The sequence below is a fragment of the Elgaria multicarinata genome, chromosome 1 (genome assembly GCF_023053635.1).
Source record: "Elgaria multicarinata webbii isolate HBS135686 ecotype San Diego chromosome 1, rElgMul1.1.pri, whole genome shotgun sequence".
Taxonomy (NCBI): domain Eukaryota; kingdom Metazoa; phylum Chordata; class Lepidosauria; order Squamata; family Anguidae; genus Elgaria; species Elgaria multicarinata.
Window position 1 is genome coordinate 208,324,132 of NC_086171.1, and position 16,132 is coordinate 208,340,263.

The window sequence follows — 16,132 nt, forward strand, 5'->3', positions numbered from 1 at the left end:
CACTGAGCAGGGGGTTGGACTCAATGGCCTTATAGGCCCCTTCCAACTCTACTATTCTATGATTCTATGACACATTTTGGGAACCTACCAGAAGGAAATAGCTAGTCTTTGCCCAACGGACCCAAACCATCTACGTACAATACATCATGTCCTCTTTGCCCCCAACTCATGCCTTCTGACTCGGGGCATAACTGGAGATCTCCTCTGTTAGTAGGGTGGGGCAGCTGTCAGGGCTTGTACCCATTAAGGAGCCCCCCAGACCAAGAGCCAGTACCATTTTGGCAATTGCTTGGCACTGGGACTGGCCAGAACAGAGGCGGAGTTTACTGTCTCCATCCTGTTCAAGCCCTCTATCCATTAAAGCTGCACCCCAGGCAACCTAGGGCATCTGAAGGTTTCTCTCCATTCATAGACCTGCTCCGCTTTGTCCATGTTCAGCTTTGTCCATCTACCTTCCCCTCCCACTTCTCCCTTCCTCCAGATAGCAAATAATGGGCCCTTCTAGGCCAAGTTGTCCCAGGGCCTCCAAGACCTCGAGTTGGCCCTGCCTCCAATTCCATGATTGCCATTTCCCTCTGTTTCCTTAAAATTTCTGTGCTGGGATTTCCTTGCCTTTTATCCTCTGGCCTTAAGTCCCAGCCTGGCTGAGAAAAGAATCATAGATTAGTAGAGTTGGAAGGGGCCTATAAGGCCATCGAGTCCAACCCCCTGCTCAGTGCAGGAGTGAAGATAGTTTGAGGGCAGGATCCTCTTAGCTGGATCCAACCTACCAACTTGGCTCTGCAGAGGCAGAACCAGGGCGTGCTGATGGAACAGCTGAGCTTTTAACGCTAGTTGCTGGGAAACCTGGGCGGGGGCTGCTGTTGCACTCATGTCCTGCTTGTGGATTTCTTGTGGGCAGCTGGTTAGCCATAGTGTGAACAAAATACTGGACTCGATGGACCCTGGGTCTGATCCAGCAGGGTGCTTCTTATGTGCCTAATGTAATGGTCTCCTGCAATAAATGTTTTTAAAATAGCACAGGAGTCATGGCAAAGCAAAATGATTCATTAGGATATGTAAACGTGGGGTAGCCAGATTGCAACCTGGTAACTTGTTAACTATTCCAAGGTGTGGATGGAGTTGTAGCTGCTGTGAGGACTTTCAGACAGGGGGAAATTGTGTTTCCTTACCGTTGCTCTGCTTCCTGCTTCTTGTCCTTATTTGAAACAACCTGAATTACATGGGAAGAGAGCAGCGACCACAGGGCCTGTAATTTAAAAGCTCCTATCCCACATAGTTCAATAGGACAGCGACCTTTAGAGGGCATTTTATAGCGCAACTTTAACTGCACATGACAGCAAATCCCGACATATTTCAGAAGAATTGGGTTTTCTGAGGTTTGTTTTTTAATGGATTAATTGGGGAAAGGAGTGGGAGACATGCAGGAAGCACACTACGTCGTCAAAATGACTAGCGAACTTCCGTGATCCTAATCTTTTAAATTACTCTAGTGTAAGCATGTGGGCCTCCGATCCAGATCAGGATCACCATGTGCAGGATGTGTCTGTTAAACCTTCCCATCCAGCCAGTGTTTTTAAATTAAACTACCTCCCCCTGCCCCAATAGGAAGGCTAAAGAAAGAGAGAAAGAAATCTCCATTGGAGGTCTTTTCTTTCTTTCTTTCTTTCAACTTTACAACGGGGTGAAGTTAAATGGGGGGGGGGAGTGGCTGGATGGGAAGGTTTTGCCCCTGCAACCTGCATGCAGTGGTCCTGATTTGAGATCCACATGCTTACACAGTGTAAATACAAACATAATGGACACCTACACGCTAGCATATAGTTTAGCCCTAAGAGCAACTGCCTGGCGACTGTTTCTCCAAATGCCTCTCTTTTCCTTCCAGGGTCGTAAAGGTGCAAGTGGAGAGCCAGGCCTTCCTGGACCCACTGGGGTCCGTGGCGAGTCCGGCGACAGGGTAAGAGGAAAAAAGCCTCTGTGATATGAAAAATTGATCAAATGTGGTCTAGTTAACTTCATCAGAAATAACACAAGGCTGGGAAATCACCCAACGGCTGGTGGTTGGGTGAAAGGGGATGGGAACTGAGGAAGGGGAGCCAGATTTGACCCTTGGACCAGAGTTTCTGCACCCCGGCCCTGCCACAAGGGGCAGCTAAAACTTTCCCCTTCATCTTTGCCCCATTTCCCCCTGGCTCCTGAACACATTTCTACAGCGTACACACCTGGGGGCTGTCTTCACGGCACCGAGTTGGTGCCGTTCTACTTCCAAACCTCACGATATCGCTGCTGTGAGGTGGTGGCAAGTAGTACGGATGCAGGGAGGCAGCGTGAGCTTTCTGGTGGCCATTGGGCTCACGGCCCCACCCTCTGCCCAGGTGGACAGCAACCAATCAGGAGTTGCTATCTGCATGGCCACACCTCCGCTGCGACTCCGGAGCGAGGCTAGACGGCAGTTATGCCATTCTTGCCTCGCTCTGGAGAAAAAGGTCGGGTAAGTCCCTGGTTTTTATTTATTGATTTTATTTAATTATTACATTTCTATACCGCCCAATAGCCGAAGCTCTCTGGGCGGTTCACAAAAATTAAAATCATAGTAAAACAATCAACAGGTTAAAAGCACAAATACACAATACAATATAAAAAGCACAACCAGAATAAAAACCACACAGCAAAATTGATATAAAATTAAAATGCAGAGTTAAAACAGTAAAATTTAAATTTAAGTTAAAATTAAGTGTTAAAATACTGGGAGAATAAAAAGGTCTTCAGCTGGCGACGAAAGGAGTACAGTGTAGGCGCCAGGCGGACCTCTCTGGGGAGCTCATTCCACAGCCGGGGTGCCACAGCGGAGAAAGCCCTCCTCCTAGTAGCCACCTGCCTCACTTCCTTTGGCAGGGGCTCACGGAGAAGGGCCCCTGAAGATGATCTTAAGGTCCGGGCAGGTACATTTTCCCGGGTGCAGCTTTGCTGGAAAGCCCCAGGGTGGCTGTGCGGTGGCTGCTGCGTCGTATAATCAACGCAGTGCCTCTGTGCACCTACTCCGGGGTTTTACGTGTGTTTAGACAGCCCCCTGGTAAGAAAAAGAAAACCTGAGCCATCATGCCTGCTTACTTTAAAAGCAAAGGCATGGTTAGTTTTGAACCTGTCTCTTCCCTTGCTGCACCCTGAGAAGCATCCCTAGAACCAACACGATGCCACCGTAATCCTGTAGCCCGAATAATTTCTGTGCTCATTCCCTTCTTGTTCCCAGGGCCCCGGTGGAGTTTCTGGACCCAAAGGGAACCAGGTAAGCTAAGATTTCGATTCTCTACATCCTTAATACCACTTTATCACACCTGTCCATCTGAGGAGCGAGTTCTGCAGGACGTATTGGGCGCGATTCTGGTGCGTTTTGCTTTGTTTTAAAGGCAGGGCCAGGGTAAAGGTTTTCAGGACAATTAAGTATGAGGCAGCCGTGGGGGGGGGGGGGGAAATCTAGCACATCCTCACTTCTGGCAGCTCCCTGGCACGTACCAAGTTGAGCCACATTTCAGGTGGTTTGTAGTGGTGGGTTAAAAGCTGCACCAGCTACTGGCGTAACGCAATGACAGCTGCAGAGGAAATACTTCCGATCTAATTTATGGTCTGTTTGAGACACAGTCAAAAACCCTCAGGCAGGCAGTGAGAGGTGGAGAAATCTCTTATGGGCTCCGTGATTTCTCACATACCTGAACCACAAACGCCCTCTTTTGGTTTAATAAGGAAAGGCTGCATGTACAAAATGGAGGAAAAAAAACCGCCCGAGATTAGATACACACCAGCCTGTTGAACAGCGGCCGGAATTCATCAAACAAACTCCCTCTCCTGTCTTTCCACCTGCAGGAAAAGAAATTTTAATTCAAACAGGCCTTGGGCATGTAAGCTGGTCTGCTGCTATATTATTATTATTATTATTATTATTATTATTATTATTATTATTATTATTATCCCGCCTTTTGCCCAATACTGGGCCTCAAGGCGGCCTTACAAAATTTAAAACATATACATTTTAAACCTAGGAAAAGAAATGTACAAAAATTAAAATTAAAAAAGACCTTAACATAGATGGAGGACCGGATTATTCTCCAAACGCCTGTCGGAACAAACAAGTTTTAGCCTGCTTCCGAAAGCCCATCAAGGAGGGAGCCAGCTTAGCTTCCCCGGGAAGAGAGTTCCAAAGCACCGGAGCAGCCACCGAGAAGGCCCTCTCCCACGTTCCCACCAAGCGCGCCTGTGAAGATGGTGGGACTGAAAGAAGGGCTTCTCCAGAAGATCTCAAAGCACGGGCAGGCTCATAAATAAGGGAGAATACGGTCTTTCAGTAAAGCAGGTTCTCTTGGGTTTTGCTTTCTTCTGATTGTTGTGCGTTTCAACTGTGCTTTTAAACTATTTGTTTTAAGGACTGTTTATCTTCGAAGAGTAGTCAGACCAGTCCCCAAAGCATTCCTAAAAAGGTTTGCATGGACTAGTGGTGTGAAGACCAACCAACGAGGAGTGAGGTGGGTCTCCTTGGGGTGGGAGCACCACAGCTTTGGTGCCACCACAGAGGAGGCCTGCGAAGGAGATTTCCTATTAGAAGGTCTTGGGTGAACGTCTGCCGTATGCTGAGAGCTCTCAACGCCCAAGAGATATTGGAAATGCCCAGTGCCTCTCGAAGAAAGCAGCATGGCTTGAGATTTCTTTTCTTCTTCTTTTTAATAATGGCAATTCCCATGTTGCGTTTTCACCTCTAGGGCATCGCAGGAGCAGATGGACTTCCAGGTGATAAAGGAGAGCTGGTACGTGGTATTAACATCTAGCAACTCACAATGCATAGAAGAGATGAGTCCAGAGATTCCAGAAAATGTTACTTCTCTAATGCAGTCTTCGGTGGGATCACCATAAAATTAGCTCTCCCCAGGCCTTAAGTTGTGTAGACTGAAGTGGGGTTGTTGGCTCAGGCAAGATCCGAAGTGTCCCCTTTCACAGCCCCCCCCTTCCAGCCTTGCTTTCCCCAACTTCTCCCCCATATCTCCCCACTGCTAGGTGGATGCCTGGTGCAACCAGGACACACCAAAGTCCAAACCCGCAGCGATGCCTGTGACCCACCTGAATTGCCGGTGCAGTGCGACGCTCCGACATCACAGTCCATTGATCCACCTCTAGTTCTACCCTTACATCTGCAGGGCAAACCCATTTACAGTACGATAATGGAATCAGTTACCTAGGGAGGTTGTGGGCTCTCCTACACTAGAGGCCTTCAAGAGGCAGCTGGACAACCATCTGTCAGGGATGCTTTAGGGTGGATTCCTGCATTGAGCAGGGGGTTGGACTCGATGGCCTTGTAGGCCCCTTCCGGCTCTGCTATTCTATGATTCTATGATTGATTGCTTTTGCCACCCTTAGCTCAGTGGTAGAGCACATGATTTGCATGCAGAAAGCCCCAGTTTCAATCCCTGGCTTCTGTAGGAAAGGCTGGAAAAGTTCCTGTTGGGATGTGTAGAAATGGAAAACCTGGGCAGGGGCAGGGGATGGAATGGAATATCCTGGAAAAGGGCATGGCTGGCTGGTTAGAACAGGAACAGCTCAACCTGCAAGATTTTGTTGCATGTCTCAGTTGTTGTTTAGACATTTTATTTTCTGTTTCTTTCTTATTTTTCCTAGGGTCCTTTTGGCCCTCCTGGGCAAAAGGGGGAGGTAAGTTTCATATATTGAATGTTTAGTTGTAACTTCTTGATTAAGAAAATAAAATGTGATTTGAATCTCTCTCTCTCTCTCTCTCTCTCTCTCTCTCTCTCTCTCTCTCTCTCTCTCTCTCTCTCTGCAGTTTATATTCTAATTTACCAAACCTTACTCTTCAAAATAACTTAATTCTTAAAATGGTGCATTATTTTCCTTGCCATGCCACAAATCGGCCTTTTCCAACCTGGTGAACTCCAAATCTATTAGCCTACAACTCCTATTACTCCCAACTTCATGGACACTTTTGGGGGATGATAGGAGTTATTGTCAAGCATGATTAGGTACTAGGAGCTTTTCGAAATGAGACTGTTAATTGGCTGTTAATTCAGTGTATCAACTTTTGGTTTTGCAGCAGAATTGAGATCTGAGCACTACATGAAGAGAGTTGCCTTTCCTGCTTTCCCACTACATAACCTTTAGGTGGCACTATGTTATAGCAGAATAGTGTAAATACACACATGGAAAAAGTGGTTTCTTTTGCTTTCAAAATTAAATGCTTGCTCTACCAAAACTCAAAGCCCTGGTTAGATTCAGAAGTGAAACTAGAGGTCATGTCATCTAAAGAACTCACAAACAACTGTGAATAGGGAATGATGAGCACATAATAAATGCCATGTGTAGAAAAGCCCTAGGTTAGAGAAAGCAGTTACAGACGTTCCATTTTTTACTTCTTAGTCATTTCTTCTTAGCCAATTTGTTACACTTACAATGATTTTTTTTATGATGTCACCTTAAAAAACAAGAACAATTTAATCTTGCATACCTGAACTCTCCTTCAGAGGCAACCTTAAACTTCCCCTCACTTTGTAAATAGAAATTAAAGCATCATAAAAAAAAAATCACTGCAGTTATACCATATGATTTGTATGTACTATAGACTGCACTTAAGAGGAAATGAATAATAATTTGCAATGGAGGGCATGCATGAACGCTACACGCTTCATCTCTTAACCCCTGGCAAACCAAAGCCCTGGTTCACACATGCACGTGGTGGGATAACAGCTTTTGACAATGGAAACACGTGGCTTGCATCTTGTGTGGAGGGGCCTCCCCAGTAGTTCTCGTGGTCACCACCCCCCACCATGGTGCAGTAAACTGCCCCCCTCAAAAAATGTGGGGGGATTGTTACTTCATGGTGGAAATCCTTTCTGGATCCTTTCCCTTTTCATTTTAAATCTGCATTTTGCCTTTCACCAAAATGGGTCTCAAAGCAGCTCACGACATGAACAGGGAAACACAGTGATGCAAACGAAACCTTAAGATTTAAAACAACAATGGCCATGTTCAGACAACACGCTAAACCATGATGGTTAAGTGTTTTGAGCTAACCGTTACGGCTTATCTGTCATGTGAACCATTCCTAACCATGCTGGATAGTTCAAACACACTTACTAACCATTTGTTGCAAAAGGGTTAGCAGCCTAAACACGGCTTTGCGTGTTGTCCGAACTGGCCCAGTGTGAAACTTATCAAACACATCCATGGAAGACAATCTACAACAGAGGTGCCGAACTTCCGGTCCAGGGGCCACTTTTGGGCCACCAGGGCTCCCAACCCAACCCTTCCCCTGAATGCTGATTGTTTGTTGGGTTTCACCACTTTTTGCATGCTTTTTCCCCCCATTCTAAAAGGCTACCATGCCTTTCCTAAGGCTTAGTTACAGGCAGAAAAAGGTTTAAGCTAAAATATCCTGTTATTTTTGACCCCGTCCGTGATGACGTCTCTCTTGGGGTTTCTTTTGTTCTTCTCTATAATCAAAGGATCCCAACTAGGAATCTAATCAGAATGCTGCTCACTGACTCTGTGATTTACTGATCCTGTTTGGCTTCACAGCAACCAGCCCAGCACTCTCTATTCACCCTTTCCCTACACCACTGCAACCGTACAACACTATACCTTACCTCAGGTGCTTCAAGAACCCAGTCCACTTTATGGAACAGAATTTTGGCCCCATTCAGAAGACACCTTAAACTACGCCTTTAACCATGGTGGTTAAGCCAGAAAGCCGAGCCATGTTCAGAAGACACCAACCATGGCTTTAACCACAGTGAATAAGGTTTTCTGTCTTAACCACCATGGTTAAGGCTGTGGTTTAAGGTGTCTTCTGAAAGGGGCCAATGTTTATTTAACAATAAGTAAGTTTATGCAGTTTACAAAGCTGGTCATTTCATTTGCCGCACTATTGTTTCAATACAGTTTAATATGTAACTCTGCCTACGCTACCCACTAGCCTACACTACCTCTTATTGTTCACTCTGTTCCCAAAATAATAAAAGATGTTGTTCCTACTCTGTTTTAGATCCTTTTGCAGACAACCCTAGACTCTAACTTCTCTCTACGGACAACTCTGAACGGCTCTTCTTTTAACTCCTCCCTCTCACTGCTAACTGCCAATCTAAACCTTTGAACCACCAGCCAATCAGCATTCACTTTACATTCTATGCACTCGCTCCCCCTCTTTACAGAATTAACTACTTACCCGAGAGCTTCTCTGAAATGGAATTTGGCCCTCGGGCTGAAAGCGTTTCAACACCTCTGACACACAGGATTTCCCCAACAACCTGAAAGCCCAACTGTGTGAATGCAATTAACGTCCGCAAGGGCTGCAGCGGGTGGAGAGGAGCGAGAGTTTTAACCTCACTCTGCCCCTAGAGGTGTGCAAAATTAGACGTGGTGTGGAGAACGTGGAGAGGGAGACATTTTTCTCCCTCTCTCATAAATGCTAGAACCCAAAGGGGCCATCCCATAAAGTTCATTGGTGGGAGATTCAGGGCAGATAAAAGGAAGGACTTCTTCACACAGCGCATAGTTAAATTATGGAATTCACTACCACAAGACGTAGTGATGGCCGCCCATTTGGATGCCTTTAAAAGGGGGTTGGATAACTTCCTGGAGGAGGAGGCTATCAACAGCTACTAGTCCTGACAGCTATCTCCAGTATTAGACATTGTATGCCTATGTACACCAGCTGCTGGGGAACATGGATGGGAGGGTGCTGTTGCACTCATGTCCTGCTTGTGGATTCCTGGTCAACAGCTGTTGGCCATTGTATGAACAGAATGCTGGACTAGATGGAGCTTTGGTCTGATCCAGCATGGCTTTTCTTATGATCTCCTATGACGGCCCTGCCAAAAATTGCCTCTCTGAAGCTATTTGCATGGGAGGGAAGCCTCCAATTGGTTTCCCAGCCAAGATGCTAGAAGAGGATGCAGCAAGAATGGTTCCTCACTACAACATTGTTATTTACTTCTTCTATTTATGTCCCATCTTCCTTTTGTCCATACGTTGGGGTGGGGTGGGTGAACATCCGAGGCAGTCTCCCATCCAAGCATTGACCAAACCAAGACTTGCTTTGGTTCAGCAAGGGTGCTGCATCATGTGCCTTCAGTCCACGCCCTGGAATCAGGGTATTGGGATCCTTGTCCGACCGTTTCTCTGCTTTGCTTTTCCGTAGGCAGGAAAAAGGGGCGAGCTGGGTCCCAAGGGAGTTCAAGGCCCCAACGGAACAGCAGGGGTGTCCGGAATTCCTGGTCACCCGGGCAAAATGGGTCTTCAAGGCGAACAAGGAGTCCCTGGGATCACTGGGAAAACTGGCCCTCCAGTAAGTAGCCTACACATCTCTTTTGCAATCACACCTTTGCGGCAGGCTGCTCAGCAGTCACTTTGCCAGGCACTACACCTCTTAGCCAAGATGTTGACCAATTAAAGATTCCTTGCGAAGCAATGCTAACTTTCTGGGAGGGGGCATCTGTAGCACAACCCAGAGTATTGTCAGCTTGCAAAGGCCAGCATGGATGGGCGGCCTTTTTTTTCTTTGCAAATTTCCCTCCTGTTAACCACAATGGGAGGAAATTAAGTTTGCCAGCCCCAGGGCCAGGACACCTATTTGGCCTTTCGGAGGCTCCTGCAGATCCATGGCCTCCCCAGACACTATCCCCAACACACCCTATTCCTGGCCTCACCACTTGCCATGAACTGCCTGGCTCACCAGCACTGGCAGCAGAGTTCTCCACTGTTGCTCTAGGAAGACCTCAGACTGCAGAGTTTCTTCTCTGACATGGAGAGGGAGGTCTCCAGTATCCACTAGCCCCTTGGCTGACCTTCCCGGGAGCTTAGGATTGCTTCCTTTGTTGATTAATTGCATTAATTTGAATTAATTAATTCCATTGATTTTAAATGTGTATATGAGTAGTTCTTACTGGACAAACATTATTTGTTTTACGGTTATGTAAGCGTGTGTTGCAGTAAGCACCATCTTACAAGAGTCATTCCCTCCCTGTGTGTGAGAGAAGACACAACATTGCTTCTAAGTTGGAGCTGTTACCTGGGCCTTTTTAAAGAGTTCTGGTTTTGAAAAGTTAACAATAGCTCCCTTGACACCCTTTTTTAAAAAATTGGCCTAAAAGTTCTTAGTAATGAATAGGCTAATTTAATTGATTACGGTGCTGTAGACGTTCGAACAGCTGCTACAAATTTAATAACCAAAGTCTTCCCCCCGTGGTGGGAGAGAATCATGCAGACCAGAGTCATTCAGTGTTCTTGCCCGTGACAAGTCTGCTCTGCAGGGTTGGATTGGTGCCAATTTCTGAGCTCCGAGGAATGACATAACCACGAGGGGGTTGCTGAAATAGCACAAAGAGCCGTGGTCCTAAACCAATAAAGATTGGTCAGGTAAAAAAACGAAACCAAAAAGTGCACAAAGACAAGAGCAGATAAAAGCAGACAAGCAATGACTGGGCAGTGCGAAAAGTCCCCCGCAGCTGCCTGAATATGGTTGCAGGATTCCCTCGAAGCAGATCCGACGTCTCGTGCTGCTGGCTTAATCGAAATGCTTTTGGCTTTTTCTAGGGTTTGGCCAGTGACCACTTCATAACAAGGCCCTACTTACTATGACTGTGTTGTGGCAATTTATCTTTGCTTAATTTCAGGGGAAAGAAGCCAGTGAGCAACACATAAGAGAACTCTGTGGTGGAATGATCAGTGGTGAGTAGAGGCAAGGGCTACCGGATTTCCAGGCTGGAAGAGTTCCAGACATTACGTTTTGAAGATGCACACCTGTTCTTTAAAGTGTGCATCTGAGAATGTGATGTGTAAACAAAGGCAGATACTTTTGGAAACATAGCCAATGTGGTGTAGTGGTTAGTGTGTTGTTCCGGGAAGACCTGGGTTCAAGACCACAGTTGGCCATGGAGCTTATTGGGTGACTATGGGCCTGACACTGACTCTCTACCTCAAAGGGTTGTTGTGAGGATGAAGTAGAGAGGTGACCATGTAAGATGCCTTTCATTCCTTACAAGAGGGAAAAGGGGTGGTTGTAAATGCTAAATAAATAAATAAATAGCCTTCGTTCCCTGCCTCCTGGACATTCTAGAGTCATCTGGTGGGCTACCGCAGGAAACGGCATGCTAGTCTAGATGATCCTTTGCTCTGATGCAATCAGGATGTTCTTATAGGCATCATATACACCAGTTGCTGGGGAACATGGGCCAGAGGGTGCTGTTGCACTCATGTTCTGCTTGTGGGCTTCCCACTGGGGGCATCTGGTTGGTCACTATGTGAAAAGAATGTTGGACTAGATAGGCCCTTGGTCTACAAGCAATGGAGAGGCCATTGGATCCTGCAGATCTTGGCCTCTTCCCTCTTTTCCCCACCCACCCGAATGCCCCCTTTTCAACCTCTATGAGGTCATCCAAGGTCATTGTTGCAACTCGGCCAGTAGCCACCATGGTTCTTTCTGCAGTGGCTGCAAGGGGAGAGGGGAAGGATCCAATGTCAGACTGCCCCTACCAAGGCTGTAGGAGTGCCGTAGGATTGTTCTGCTAGTTACTTACTCATTTGTTCAAGTATTTTTATAACACCCTTCAATCATATTCTCATGATCGGCCACAAAATATATATAAAAGCACCATGAAAGAGCAGGATTAATATTGTACCTAAATAGCTTGTGCAAATAGAAAGCCAATAGGTAGAACCTCTTAGGGGAATGTATGGAATTACCCTATGGTGTACATAGATTCATATGGACAAAAGCCAACCAGCACTTCTGTTTTGTTTGCGCTTTTTTTTTTTTAATTCCAGAGCAAATTGCACTGTTAGCTGCTAACTTGAGGAAGCCCTTGGCTCCTGGACTCACAGGCCGGGCTGGTCCTGCCGGCCCCCCAGGCCCTCCTGGGGGAATGGGAGTTGTTGGACACCCTGGTGCTCGAGGCCCACCTGGGTACAGAGGACCAACCGGGGACCTGGGAGATCCTGGTCCTAGAGGTGAGTCGGATGTAGCAGACCAGAGCTCTGTATCTCCATCCCAATGAAAGACAACCATTTTGGGTACTTTCCCCCCATGTCAGTTGCTGGGAATCTAACAATTTACAAAGACATTCATATATGTTTCCCGTGAGTAATTAGTGAATGACAGTAGAAGATGGAAAGTTCCCTCAAAAGAGAGGGAATGTTGAGGTTAAGGTAATGCTACTTCTGCCCTGAATGGTAGACTAGAAATATTTTAAATAATTATACCACCTTTCTGCCAAAGACCTGTAAAGCCATATACAACATAACATAAAACATCAGGATAAAACAGGTAATCAAATACAAAAAAAACCCCACTCAAATTCTGTATTAAAATAAGCAAAAATCAAGCAGCAGAAAAACCAAATCAGCAGCAACCTAGTATCAAATGAACAGCAAACAAGGATAAATTTCTTTTTAAATAAATAAACAAACTTTTCCAGCCTGAAAGCCAAATGAACCAATATGGTTTTAGCTAATTAGCTGATTGTAAAGCGGTGTGTGGACAAGTTCCCTAAGGGAGGAGGTTCAGAGATGTCTTAGGTGCCACAGCCACAAGGGCCCTTTGCCGTTTCCCCACCAATTGGTTTTCAGTGCAATCCTCTCATCCTTTGGAGGTGCCCAAGGGGCCATAGGATACTGTGACCCTCCCCTCCAGTGGCAGAGAGGAAGATCCGCCCACAGAGTCCGCCCAGTGTGGAACTTTCTGCTGCCGTGGCATGGGTTCTTTGTCCTCTGCCCTATAAGATTGCTCTGTAAATGGATGAATCATAAACCGAACAACTTGCTTTATCCACATAGCTGCTTTTGCCAAGAGAGCTTCCTATTCTTTGACTGAAGAGTAATCTTTCCCTAGTCTCATGTTAATTTTATCTTTTTGTATGGCATTATAGGTGACCATGGTGAGAGGGGAGACAAAGGTTCCACTGGCAAAGGTGTGGATGGACCCGATGGTGATCAAGGACCACAAGGTAAGATGACAATCAATACTCTTGTCTGCTCCCCACTTCACTGAGTAGCAAAAGATTCCATGGGCAGTGCAACCTGGGTTTGCTTTCCTTTGGCAGAGAGAGCACTGAGAAGCTATGGTGCATTTGCCACGTTTACTTTATTTACAGCTATGCAAGTTGGGCAGAAGTGAAGGCAAACAGCATGTGCTCTTATCAGGCAGCAGATCTATTACCCCAAAACAAATCCCCCAGAGAGAAGCTCTGCTAATCCTGACGTCTTCCATCCTTTGGCTACCTCTTGGCACTCTCTCCCTCTCTCTGCTCCAATCAGAATCAGGCCCATGATGCACAAGGAGGATGGTTTGTTTTCCAGTGTTTCTCAAGTGTGTGGATGGGCTCATTGTTTTATTATTCTTCCCCGCCCCCAGGTTCTTTGCAAGTGCGCAAATGCTCAGATTCGCCTGTCTGCTATGTACAATCTGCAGTAGTACAGTCAGCTTGTCAATTTCTTTGTAAATTACCTGTTCCACTTCAGCACTTCCCTTGACAGGGAAACACCAAAGTGGAGTAGGTAATTTGTAGGGAAATTGACAAAGTGACTGTATTACTGCAGACTGTACATAGTTGACAGGCGAATCTGTGCACTTGCAAAGGACAGGGGGAGAAAAACACAATAAAATATTACGAACGCATTTCCACACTTGAGAAGCATCCAAAAAGAACAGAAATGCAAATGAAATAATTGCTCCAAAAGGGGTTGTGGCTGGGGAGGTGGGGTGGGGGGGAAGCCAATAAACTCACACTTGTCAATTTCATCCTCCAGTATGTCTTGAACTCAAAGTTGTCGGTGTGTTCCCCCCACCCCCAGCGCTGGCACTTCCCTTTACCTGACTGCAGGGTATGGGGGCAAAAATGGGTTCCTTTTTAGTTTAATTTGATTTTTCGCCCTTTCATACAACAATAGTAATAAAGCCATTTTCGTAGTAAGTGTGGCCATACATCCCCAGTGAGTTCATTCATACTCCTGCAGTAATTACACCTGTCCGCTCCAATAGCTCCACCCTGTTCAGCTGCTGCTTTCAGTGTTCAATACTGACATAGGGGAGGAAACTGACAAGGGTCAGTTGAAGACAATACATTGAGAGCATGAAATTGACAAGTGGGAATTCGACTCCTATAGAGGAGATATTGATCTGTGCTGCTGAAGGAAGTAAATAGTGGGCAGGTAAATGCTGCAAAACCACACAGAAAAGGGGTAGTGATCAGAGCGGGGAAGGAAGCTCATCCCTCAACTGTAGAGATGAGGATACAAGTGGGGTTGTGTCACAGAGGCCCATGGGATACATGCTGGGAGTAGACAGGTGGACTAAGGAGGAAGCATGCCACTGCAAGCCACAGAGCTCCCCATTGTTGGTTGGGAGTAACGCGGGTTAGTGAGCAACCCACCAACCCATCATGGCTTATAACTCAGTTACATATGCTATACCTTAATTTTTAAACATGTAAGAAGAGGGATGGATCCTATTTTAACTGGTGGGCTGGGATTGGGTGGAGGGAGAACAGTAGTGTAGATGGGCCGTTCTTCTGGAGGAAAACCAATGACAGGGCCAAGAACAGTCACAAGTTAGAAAGCAAAGTGTGATGACAGTTTTATCTAAGAAAAAGTGTAGAATATTATGCTGAATGTTTACTTTTTTCCCTTCCCCCAAGGGCCACCAGGTGTTCCTGGAACTAGTAAAGATGGTCAGGATGGTTCCCCTGGTGAACCTGGATTGCCAGGAGATCCTGGAAGAGCGGGTGCAATCGGAGTTCAGGGAACTCCAGGAGTCTGTGACACATCAGCCTGCATGGGAGCTGCTGCTGGAATGCAATCCAAAAAGGGTTGAAGTTGGAAAAGGGAACTGAGTATTTAAGTGAATTGTTTATACGTGAACACAGAAATACCCTCCAAATGAAAGGAAAATTGGAGGGTCAGTTCTCCTGTAAAAATGAATAAAATGGACTCTGACACTATATTCAATGAAACAGGAAATCATCAGATGGAAACTTATACAAAGTAGCATATCCCCTACAGTTCTTTTCTTTTTTTTACACTTTTCACCACACTTTTATTTGTTCCTTGTACCATTAAAGAGATACCCCTAATTCCTGAAGTATGAGGTACTTTCCATTTAATATACAATCCACCCACCCACCCCAGTCTCCAACTGGGCTAGGCTTATAGCAATTTTTGTGATGGCTTGATCCTGCATTAATTTATGTTAACAGTGAATTCTGTTTTATTTCTGGGCTGTATTCCAACTGTACATCAGTGCAACTGCCAGGGCTGCACATACTGATCATATAACCCTTGACAGAGAAAAATGGTCCTTACCATCTTGCCAGGGTTATGCACACACAGCCCCGTCGGCTGGGCAAGGACAGGAACTGTATGCACAACACATGGCTGTGCACATTGTTCTTTATAGGTAAGGAATTGAGCATGGATGGCCCTAGTTGGATTATACAAGTATGTGTCTTGTCCTAGCAGCACAGGGAACTGCTCCTGCAAAGGTGTCTTTGCTGTATATGGCCTTATCTCTTTGATATCTACAGTAGCTAGAAATGAACATTTTCCAAATTGACTCTTCATGAGGTTGAATATGTATACATCTATTTTACAATGGATATTTTTGACATTTCCATATCATACAGGATATTCAGTAGTCACATTTTATGCCCTCTGTATACTGTTTGTGAAAGACCCCTATATTTCAGGAAATGATCTCTATCCAAATTTAGTATATGCATTATTGTAAAAAATATTTTTAAAAAATCTTTTTGTAACATTGTACATGCCTATATTTTTTAATAGGGTTGTTTTACGAATTCATTATTTCCCCCCCTGCTGATTGGAAATAAAGGTGCTACACAAGTGTGAATATCCGTGATTTAAACAGTATTTATTTTTGGATGAGTTCTCTATAAGAAATACCTGTTAGCATCATCTCTTTTGATAGATAAATAAAGCCACTTTCAATTCAATAAATATACTATTCTCAAATACTTCAGGTTTCCTAACAAGTATAGCTAATGCTTTTTTTAAAAAAAAGAAAATATTATGTGCACTTAAAAATCATGTACTGTTTACAAAATACCACTTTTGCACTGAAAGGATG

At 45.4% G+C, this 16,132-nt stretch overlaps 1 protein-coding gene across 1 annotated transcript in view; it reads left to right on the forward strand.

Annotated features, from left to right (window-relative positions):
* Positions 1 to 15,456, forward strand: part of COL9A3 (collagen type IX alpha 3 chain) — a 51,840-nt gene extending 36,384 nt beyond the window's left edge. Inside the window, exons 19-27 of the mRNA XM_063120864.1 lie at positions 1,886 to 1,957; positions 3,251 to 3,286; positions 4,752 to 4,796; positions 5,662 to 5,694; positions 9,194 to 9,340; positions 10,668 to 10,722; positions 11,818 to 12,000; positions 12,918 to 12,995; positions 14,685 to 15,456. Of these exons, the coding sequence (XP_062976934.1) occupies positions 1,886 to 1,957; positions 3,251 to 3,286; positions 4,752 to 4,796; positions 5,662 to 5,694; positions 9,194 to 9,340; positions 10,668 to 10,722; positions 11,818 to 12,000; positions 12,918 to 12,995; positions 14,685 to 14,860 (825 nt within the window). The 3' untranslated portion in view covers positions 14,861 to 15,456. The remainder of the gene's footprint in view (positions 1 to 1,885; positions 1,958 to 3,250; positions 3,287 to 4,751; positions 4,797 to 5,661; positions 5,695 to 9,193; positions 9,341 to 10,667; positions 10,723 to 11,817; positions 12,001 to 12,917; positions 12,996 to 14,684) is intronic.
* Positions 15,457 to 16,132: the final 676 nt, after the last annotated feature.